Source organism: Arachis ipaensis, chromosome B04 (genome assembly GCF_000816755.2).
Source record: "Arachis ipaensis cultivar K30076 chromosome B04, Araip1.1, whole genome shotgun sequence".
In the NCBI taxonomy this organism is placed as follows: domain Eukaryota; kingdom Viridiplantae; phylum Streptophyta; class Magnoliopsida; order Fabales; family Fabaceae; genus Arachis; species Arachis ipaensis.
The window spans coordinates 112,687,816-112,697,898 of record NC_029788.2 but is presented as its reverse complement, the minus strand read 5'-3'; the positions used below and the strand labels follow the sequence as shown (position 1 = coordinate 112,697,898).

At 34.1% G+C, this 10,083-nt stretch overlaps 2 protein-coding genes, 1 long non-coding RNA gene and 1 pseudogene across 3 annotated transcripts in view; 2 read left to right on the top strand and 2 right to left on the bottom strand.

The window, feature by feature from the left end:
• LOC107636965 (BTB/POZ domain-containing protein At3g08570-like) overlaps positions 1–10,083 on the top strand; it is a 17,906-nt gene that overhangs the window by 1,009 nt on the left and 6,814 nt on the right. The window lies entirely within an intron of this gene.
• On the bottom strand, positions 1,242–2,350 carry LOC107636966 (annotated as a pseudogene).
• LOC107639732 (acetyltransferase NSI) lies at positions 5,736–9,879 on the bottom strand. The gene is made up of 8 exons (XM_016343314.2): positions 9,720–9,879; positions 9,526–9,611; positions 9,336–9,396; positions 7,951–8,134; positions 7,488–7,587; positions 7,252–7,352; positions 6,799–6,892; positions 5,736–6,095 (listed from the first exon to the last, which is right to left on the bottom strand). The coding sequence occupies exons 1-8, from the start codon at positions 9,752–9,754 to the stop codon at positions 6,016–6,018; spliced, it is 741 nt and encodes a 246-aa protein (XP_016198800.1). The 5' UTR covers positions 9,755–9,879; the 3' UTR covers positions 5,736–6,015.
• LOC110271203 overlaps positions 8,142–10,083 on the top strand; it is a 12,569-nt gene continuing 10,627 nt past the window's right edge. Inside the window, exon 1 of the long non-coding RNA XR_002361642.1 lies at positions 8,142–8,276. This is a non-coding gene — a long non-coding RNA (uncharacterized LOC110271203). The remainder of the gene's footprint in view (positions 8,277–10,083) is intronic.

Sequence of the window (10,083 nt, the reverse complement as noted above, 5' to 3'; positions counted from 1 at the left end):
CATAAAAAAGATTATTTTAACATAATAAATAAGAAAAAATATTTTTATATTATTATACCTAAAATAATTATTAAATAAAAAGATATTTTTATATAAAATATTCAAATATAAAATTACTTTTACTTTTTTAAAAGATCTTTTAAAAAAATATTTAAAAAAAATCTTTTCGTAAAAACTTACCAAAATAAGCTCTTCTTTATTTTTTCATTATAAACGAGCCCTAATTACATTTCTTAGTAAGGATACTATGATCAAACACATTTTTCAACCTTTTTTTAGACGTTTAACGTCATTAAGACCCAATTACAAAATCATAGTTCTTTTAGGGATTTAATTATAAATTTTTAAAATATCGAAACCAAATTGTAATTTCAATTAAAATACAGAGACTAACCATATAATTTAGCATATAATTTTTAATGGAATTCTGTGGCATTCTATTTCTAGCGAAGAGTAGAAGCAACGAGATTAGGATTAACACAAAACGTGCTGTGGAGAAATTAAAGTCTTATAAGCAGTCACTATTGGCCTATTGCAAACTGGGATGTTAATTAATTTTGGTAGACATCATCATTTATTTTTATTGACTAAGAAAAGCATTACTCCACAAGCAGCCTCTTATAGAGTCATTAGATGTTTCCATCATTCCATCTATGCCTCTATATTAATTAACTATTGTTTTCAAAATTTTAAAGAGATGCTTGTTTCAAGATTTTTAATTGCATTAGTAGAAAAGCCTTGGAGTATGTTTAGACCGAGAATTGTAAAATTTTTGGGAAAAAATGTAGAATAATCAAAATTCAAAATGTAAAATAAGTAACTTAAATCAATTCAATTGAATAATTTTAAATTTTTTAGTTTGCATACACAATCAAATATCAGAAAGAAAAGATATATTTGTATCTTTTTGTAAGTGTATGTAATAATTTATTGACTAATGATAAATGTTTAAATGGAATTTAGATCTGTAATATATTAGTCATCACTTATCGACCAAGAGATAACAACAACAACAACAACAAAATCTTGTCCCACTAAATAGAGTTGGCTACATGAATCAAACGATGCTATTGTACTCTGTCATGTATCATGTCTACAGAGAGACTGTTTATATGTAGATCTCGTTTGACCACCTCATGGATGGTCTTCTTAGGTCTTCCTCTACCTTTCGTCCCTTGTCCATCTTCCATCTCATCCACCCTCCTGACTGGGTGTTTTATCGGTCTTCTTCTCACATGTCCAAACCACTTGAGACGCGATTCAACCATCTTTTCCACAATTGGTGCTACTCCAACTCTCTCTCTTATATCTTCGTTCCTTATTTTATCCAATCACGTATGACCACTCATCCATCTCAACATCTTCATCTCTGCCACACTCAACTTATGTTCGTGCTCCCCTTTGGCCGTCCAACACTCTGTACCATAAAGCATAGCCGATCTTATAGCGGTGCGATATAATTTACCTTTAAGTTTTAAAGGCACTTTTTTGTCACATATAAAACCAGATGCACTCCGCTATTTTGATTAACCTGCTTGGATCCTATGATTTACATCCTGTTCAATCTCTCCATTATCCTGTATGATGCACCCAAGATACTTAAAACTTTTAACTTTTCGTAGGATATTTTCTCCAATCTTCACCTCTATATTAGGGTTTTTCCTTCTCAGACTGGACTTACATTCCATATATTCCGTCTTGCTACGGCTTATGCACAGACCATACACTTCTAGAGCTTCTCTCCATAAGTCCAACTTCTTATTTAGGTCTTCCCTTGACTCTTCTATAAGGACGATATCAACGACAAAAAGCATGCACTACGACACAGGCTCTTGGATGTGCTCTGTGAGTACTTCCAATACTAATGTGAAAAGGTATGGACTTAAAGATGATCCCTGGTGTAATCCTATACCAATAGGAAATTCCTCTGTCCCACCACCTTAAGTCTTCACACTAGTTGTGGCCCCATCATATATGTCTTTAATTGAACGAATATATGCGATCATTACTCTCCTCTTTTCTAAAACCTTCCATAAGACCTCCCTTGACACCATATCATATGCTTTTTCCAAATCAATAAACACCATATGTAGATCTATTTTATTACTACGATACCTCTCCATCATCTTCCTTAATAGGTATATCGCTTCAGTGGTAGATCTGCCTGGCATAAATCTAAATTGGTTCTCTGTTACTTGTGTCTCTTTTCTCAACCTCCGTTCTATCACCCTTTCCCATAACTTCATGGTATGACTCATGAGTTTGATCCCTCTATAGTTTTTGCAACTTTGTATATCCCCCTTATTCTTGTAGATAGGTACCAGGTGCTCTTTCTCCACTCATCAGACATCTTCTTTGACCTTAAAATCTCATTAAAAAGCTTGGTTAACCAGTTGATGCCTTTTTCTCCAAGGCACTTCCAAACCTCAATCGGGATATTATCAGATCCTATTGCCCTGCCATTTTTTATCTGCTTTAAAGCCTCTTTTACCTCGAAGTCTCGAATCCTTTGATAATAGTCAAAGTTTTGATCTTCTTCCCTTGTGCATAACCGACCAATGCTCAGAAGAGTCTTCTATCCCTCATTAAATAACTCGTAGAAGTAGCTCTGCCACCTTTCATTAATCTTCTCCTATTGAGCCAACACCTCTCCATCCTTATCCTTTATGCACTTAACCTGATCCAAATCTATCGTTCTACTTTCATGGCTCTTTGCGATTCTATATATACCTTTTTCTCCTTCTTTCGTGCCCAAAGACTGGTAGAGACTCTCATATACTCTTATTCTTGCTTCACTTACAGCCACTTTTGTCTCTTTCTTAGCCGCCTTATATTTTTCTCAATTATCTGCATTACGGCATAAAGACCACTCTTTAAAGCACTCCCTTTTTATCTTTATCTTTTCTTGTACACTCGCATTCCACCACCAGGACTCCTTATCTCTTGGTCCTATTCTTTTAGATTCACCAAAGCTTTCTTTTGCTGTTCTTCTAATAACTTCTGTCATCTCCCTCCACATCTCTTTCGCACTTCCATTCCCATCCCACTTTGCCTCTTCTCCTACCCGTCTTAAGAAACTTCTTTGTTCCTCACCTTTCATCTGCCACCACCTTATCATTGGATTTTTCGTATGATGTCTTTTCCTTAACTTTTGCTCAACGCGAAAATCCATGACGAGCACCCTATGTTGTGTTGTCAAACTCTCTCTCGGGATAATTTTACAATTAATACAAAATTTCTGGTCGACTCTCCTCAACAAGAAGAAGTCGATTTGAGAGCTTGTCATGCCACTCTTATAGATTATAAGATGTTCGTCTCTCTTTTTAAAACATGTATTTGCGATGAGAAGATCAAAGGTTGAAGAAAAGTCCAAAATAGTTTTACCCTCGACGTTGATCACCCCGAAACCATGGCCTCCGTGAATACTCTCATACCCAGTCACTTCTCTCCCAACATGGCCATTTAAATCTCCTAAGAAAATCTTATCTCCTGAAGGTATGTCTTGAACTAAACTCTCTAGATCCTCCCAAAACATTATCTTGTGTTGTTCGTCCGAACCCACTTGCGGTGCATAGGCGCTAATCACATGGAAAGCACCTCTCTCCACCACAAGTTTGATAAAGATGATCCGATCTCCCACCCCCTTGACATCCACTACATCCTTCTTCCACTGCTTATCCACAATAATTCCAACCCCATTCCTATTATTCACCTTTCCTGTATACCAAAGTTTGAAACCAGAAGTATCTAACTCCCTAGCCTTCGCACCAATCCATTTTGTTTCTTGTAGGCACATAATGTTAATCTTCCTCCTTGTCATGGTGTCCACCATCTCCATGGACTTTCCTGTTAGAGTGCCTATGTTTCATGTCCCAAATTTCAACCTTCTGTCGCTCCGACCTTTAACTTTTACTTTGTGAACTAGCTTATTTACCCTCGTCCGTTCACGAAAACGTGAGAACCCTTGCTCATTTAACACTATATCCGGGCACCGATGCAGCGGCTCTTGCTCATTTGACACCGTACTCCAGCCATACAGCGCGTTGCTTCTGGGCAACGACCTAACTTGAGCGCAATAATGTATTTGATTCATGCCATGGGGATTCGACTATATTTTTATGTTAGTTGTTGAAAACCTAACATAACTTTCCTTCTTTATTCGGGTTTGGGACCGACTATGTACTGCAAGTGTAACATAGGCGAAATTTACCGACCAAGAGATATGGTAGAAACAAAAAAAAAAATCGTTTGCAATTTGTTCTCCCTATTAAAGTTAAGAACACTTCGGACATAATGCTAATCAAGTATTATATCATTCTGAAACGTATATTTTGAATAATAACTTGGACAAGTACACTTAATTTTTTTCCCTGCCAAAACCGGATAGAGAAGGAATTTCATTTTTCCTATGAATATATTGCGACTTTAACCAAATTGGGTTGATTTAGTGATTAGTTTACTAGTCTACTTAAGCAAGTGTTAAAGATTCGAATCTCGCATTGTGCATGTAGCAACTCATTGGCCAACGACAAACCTTTAAATAGAACTCTGATCCACGACGAATTAATTTTTGGCTTGCCGGATTGAGGGATACCATAGAAAACTAAAAAAATATAGTGTGGCTTTTGGACCACAAGTTGAGAAAAGCAAAATTGGCCACTTGCAATTCATGGGAAAAAAAAAACAGTCATATTTTGAATCCAAAATTTCGTCCATACTAACGTATGAGAGAGGGCCAACTAGTATGAAAATTTGATAAATCAGACGTTTATTCTACTAACTCATTTGTGTAGATTTTGCAGATTGAGATGGTACCAGAGGATATTTCAACTTTTCAAGTTACAGTTTTACTAGCTCTATTTGGAGGGGTTTGGTACCACCACGAGTTGAATTATTCACTTGGTTTGTACTAGTGGACAAAGTTAATACCAAGAAGAAATTAAGTAGACTTAACGTGATTGATCAAAATGATAATATGTGTGTTCTATGTAAAAACTAAAAAGGAGACTAAGAATGATTACCACTTGTTTATTGGTTGTGAGTTTACTTAGCAGGTGTGGTGCGCTTGGTTGTTAACCTATGATAAACCATGGTCTATTTCAAGAACTATTAACCAACATTTTGAAAATTGAATAGGTCTTGTTAGAAAGAAAAAACGTAACAAATGGTTGATTGATTTTTTACTATCGTTTAGAGTACTCGGCTAAAAAAGAATGACAGAATCTTCAGAAATCAAGAAGCAAGTGTTGCAAAAATAATTAATAGGTCAATTAAGAGTTATAAAGAGTAAAATGATATTTAATTATTTCTTGTTGTTGATAACATTATCAAAAATGACTAAGGATTACTTTTAGTTTTCTTGTCTTATATTCTTTGCTTTGTTACTCCATTTTATTGTGTTGAGCTTTCGATTCAAAAAAATTTCGTCCAACAATAAAAAATATTATTTGATTATACATTATGCATAAAAAAAAAAGGAGTGGAACGGTCAGTCTGGTATTGGAATGAATGTAAAATAGAGTAGAGGGTGAATTTTCATAGATAATATTTCTATATAATGAAATGACAAACAGATTTTTTATTTTATAGAAACTGCATAACTCAATAATCAAAATTAAATATATAAATTCTTAATCATTAAAAAGATCACACAATTCTTTTGTTGAGTTAAAAGAAAAAAATCCTATATAAGTATTTATCCGTCCACACAAAAAAAATATCATACATAACATTTGATTAATGAAATTTTCACCCCCTTTTACTCCCAAACCAAGCAGGTACCAAGAGATAACCAACATTGTCACATTTTTTTTTCAGGTATAAAGTAAATACTCAAGTTTTTATATGTGAATCTAATTCTTTAATCAAATAATTTGGATATAAAAAGGAAAAATACTAGCGCCTAACGCAATAATAATAATTACAAATTGATGTCAATTCTGTGTAATTTCATATTATAAAATCAAAAGATAAACTTGCATACACATTGGTTGCAAAGTTAATCAATGGTTGCAATTAGTAATTTGGGTACCAAAACATGCCTTTTATGCCTTCAGGGTCAGCTTCAAAACCTAAATTCCGGTAGAAATCCACAACTGCATTCAACATACAAAAGAAAATGTGAAACTCCAAGCATGAAATGAAACCCTAACTTTCCAATCAAATGTTGAACTAAAGGAATAGCAGAATGTTCATAGTGTGCAGGCCATCAACAAGAGGCAATGATAGACGGATCGAAGAACACGTTTAACGAAGTAACATGCACGATGATACTCCTAACCGAGGATATTCCTAACATGCCCCTTAAATATTTTAGGGTAAATTCCTAAATTTACTACAAATTCTCCTAAGGTTAAGTTATACGACACTCAATATTCTCACATGCAGTTATCTTCATGTGAAGTTATTAATTAAGAACCATTAGATAATTTGACATGTTTGACTAAATTGTTATCTAACGGTCTCAACTAACAACTTCACATAAAGACAAATGTATGTGAGTTTCCACCTTCTTACCTTATATTTTATAAACATGATGTTGATTTCTCTTATAAACATAAGGCTCACCTTCCCATAGGAAAAGTCAATGACTCAATGTAGGCATGAAAAATTAAGGCCTGTCGCCGTGTAATATTAACTAACTTCAAGAAGGTCAGTGTAATTTACCCTAAGGCCAAACTATCGAAATGATAGTGCAAGCACACAAAATATCTAACCACTAATGACATAGCAGTCAAGTTCTATTATATCGGACATTGTCGATGATAATAAGTGTAAACTTTGCGAATGTTGTTATACCTTTACTATCTGCAAACAGAGTTATATTGCCGATGTCCTTTTGCAAAAGAGCTCGAATCAGTTTCTCTACAAGAGCTTTACCAAGACCTTGGCCCTATACAAGTTACAATGACATCAATAACCAGTACTTCAGCTAACACGAGGTACTCAAGCACAAAAATGATTTAGCAGAAATGCCTGAATTCGACACCACTTTATATGCATACAAGCTTAGCTTCCTCTGAATTCAAGTGCATTTATTTTACCCAACATACTTTCAAGCAAACAACAGAATATAAGTTGCGCATAAAGCATGATAAAGGTTATTGCTTATTGGAATTGTTCTTTCTTTGCCTTAAAAATTATAGCTTAATTTTTATGTTATAAGTTCAAATAGAGTTATAGACACCAAATGTAAACTCTTTCGGTAAGCAGCACCAAAATTGAAGTTAATGTTTGGTTGACAGAAAATACCTGGTAACCAGGATCAACTAGGACATCCCAAATTGTGGCATTGAAGGCATGGTCTGAAGTAGCACGAGCCATGCCGATTAATCTCTTTTGTTCATTCCCCTCTGTGAAATAACTTCGCCAAGTACACCAAAATGTTCATCAAATAGGTTTGGATAACCACAGGCACAAAGAAATAGCATAACAACTGAATAGTCAATGTAAACGCAGGACACAGAAAGGAATCATATTATTTTTACCTGACCCCGGAGACTTTCTTACAGAATGCAATGAGGCTACAATATAGCTATTTTTTAAAGCAGCAGCTAATTTCGACAATGGCCTCCGTGGCCACCCTACCTGTTAAAGAGATTAACCACTCGTCATATGAGTGCGGGTTTGTTTATTGAGAAAAAGAAAAAAATAAAATAAAAGGGCCAATTCAGTACTGAAATTTTGGATTTAAGTAAACTATTTCCATGAATGATGTAAACAGGTAAACAAGTTCTTTATGTTGTTAATTGTAAAGGAAACTAGAATATTGAACAAGAAATTAATTATTGTTATCAGTCCAAAGATGTAATAAAGGAAGTTCTTGATGATTTTCATCAATTCTTCAGATAAGATTTAGATGAATTCCAAGGCTAGCATATGCACGATTACACCAAACAAACACGATAATAGAAACATTAATGCATGAGTAAAGATGCATTAGATACACACCTTGTCACAGAGAGCTTGAAGGTCATAAACATCAATATCTCCACCTGAAGAGAATATTATTTGCTCAATTGTTCCATCAGGTTCAGTCTTTTCAACAAGGACAAACTCTTGAGGCAAAGGTTCTTCATCTTCTTCATCTATGTTGGGTGGATCAACAACTTGTGTAGTGTTGTTCTTAATCAACCTGAGAAGGAGAACAAGCAAAGGAACTTTCAAGATAAGAGATACACTATTGGTCAATATATCATATGTAATTGATAGGAGGTTAAATTATTCAAGAAGTTCATATAGTTTCATTCAATCTTCAATTAGATCCTATATATTGTGTACAAATTTCAATAAGGTCCTAGGCTCCGTTTGGATTCTATCCGGAGACAGATACACCGAAACAGAGAAAGAGAAAGGAAAATAAGAGACAAAGACTTAAAAGAATAGTATTAGTATTCTGTTTGGAATTAACAACAGACAGAGACAAAAACACAAGTTATGTACTGGTATCTTGTTTGGATAGATGATGACGAGCATGAAATGCATGACAAAAGACCCTATAGACACGTTTTTCAGCCAAGTCTCTCTAATTTATATATTTTGTGATGAAGGCCCTATACTGTACAAAACCTCTCTATTAATTTAGTCATGATGAGGAAGGAGACTGAGATCATGTGAAGATTTGGGGATGAAGAACAAGGCTTTATATATGCGAGGGAGTGAGGAGAGTTAGTTAGGTCATTTTGTTCAGAAAGGAATGTGAGGACGAAGGGTCTCTATACTACCCAGGACAATTTACATATTGTTTCTTCTATTTTCTGCTATTTCATATTGTAACGCACACCAATTTCCGGTTTCTGAGGTTGAATTCCACCCCAGAACCTCAGATTCCACTAATACATTCAGAACTGCTATAACTTCTTTGTTCTATACAAAACATTCCTTATACAGAAGGCTGTCTTGGCATTCAGTCTTATAAAGCATTACTAGGGAACACAAAAAGATTACATTAATCAAAGCAAAAATTTCTATACAACAAAACTCGTCGAAAGTGTACCTACCAGAGCTACAAAATCAAATGACAACCGGCAAATATAACTATATAAGAACCACCCCTGCAAATTGAAGGAAAAAGTAACTACTCCAACATGTTAATTATCCTTCCTTCATGATAACAATTTTACCAAACTAAGGCTTCCAGATTTAAATTGTGATCCGCTTACAATCATATGATCCATGTTTTCCCACAATCACAATGCAAACCGCAATATAAGCCACAAAGTAGTCATGTTTCCATTGAATATCCAATAGATTTTGTGCAATCCAAGACTAATAAATACAATGTCCAAACATAATGCCATTTTCTATTCCATTTTTTCAATCAAATTGCAACATACCCAGATTTAATTGACTCCCAAAATCCAGCCTTGAGCTGAAAAGTCTTCAACTTTCTGGTTTCTGCATCAAAAACACAAAACACACAACATAACCCACAAATTAAAAATCAAAACTTGACAAACAAAAAATGATGGCATAATAATAATCATAATACCCACATGAAGCAAGAGAGTGAGAATAAGAGAGAACCTGTAGCAGAAAAGGAGTAACTAAGATTGGAAGGAATCAATAACTGTGTTTTCTGAATAAACAGTGGGCAATTTGCAACAGAGAACCTACAACAAGAAGAACAACTAACTAACTAACTAAACGGAAAGAAAAAAGAAAAAAAATTGGACAACAATTAAGGTTGAGAGGAGAACAAAAAAAAGAAGAAAACTTACGAGGAAGGAAGAGGAGTGAGGTTGAGGATTAGCATTGTTTTGAGCCACCCAACCCAACACAACCCATAAACTGATTAAGGATTATTACTCACACGATATGGAAACCATAATATCATTATTCATAGCCATATTTCATATGATACATCTATTTATCTGCTCGCTTGGCTTTTTATTTTTATCTTTTTTTTTATTCTCTCTTTTTTTTTTCACTTTTATTTAAAGGACTTTATTCATAAATAAATTTAAAAAAATTATTTTTTTCTGTAAACTAAAAGAAAATACACAAATATTTTAGAATTTGTTTGGATGAATTTTTTTTAAAAAAAATTAAGTTATTTTTTAAAAAAACTCTTTTAAAAAAAAA

Coding starts and splice junctions, on each gene's coding strand:
- LOC107639732 (XM_016343314.2), bottom strand. CDS start 9,754: ATGCTAATCCTCAACCTCACTCCTCTTCCTTCCTC. Junction 9,397..9,525: donor TTACTCCTTTTCTGCTACAG/GTTCTCTCTTAT, acceptor TTTTTGATGCAG/AAACCAGAAAGTTGAAGACT. Junction 7,353..7,487: donor AAGAAAGTCTCCGGGGTCAG/GTAAAAATAATA, acceptor GTTATTTCACAG/AGGGGAATGAACAAAAGAGA.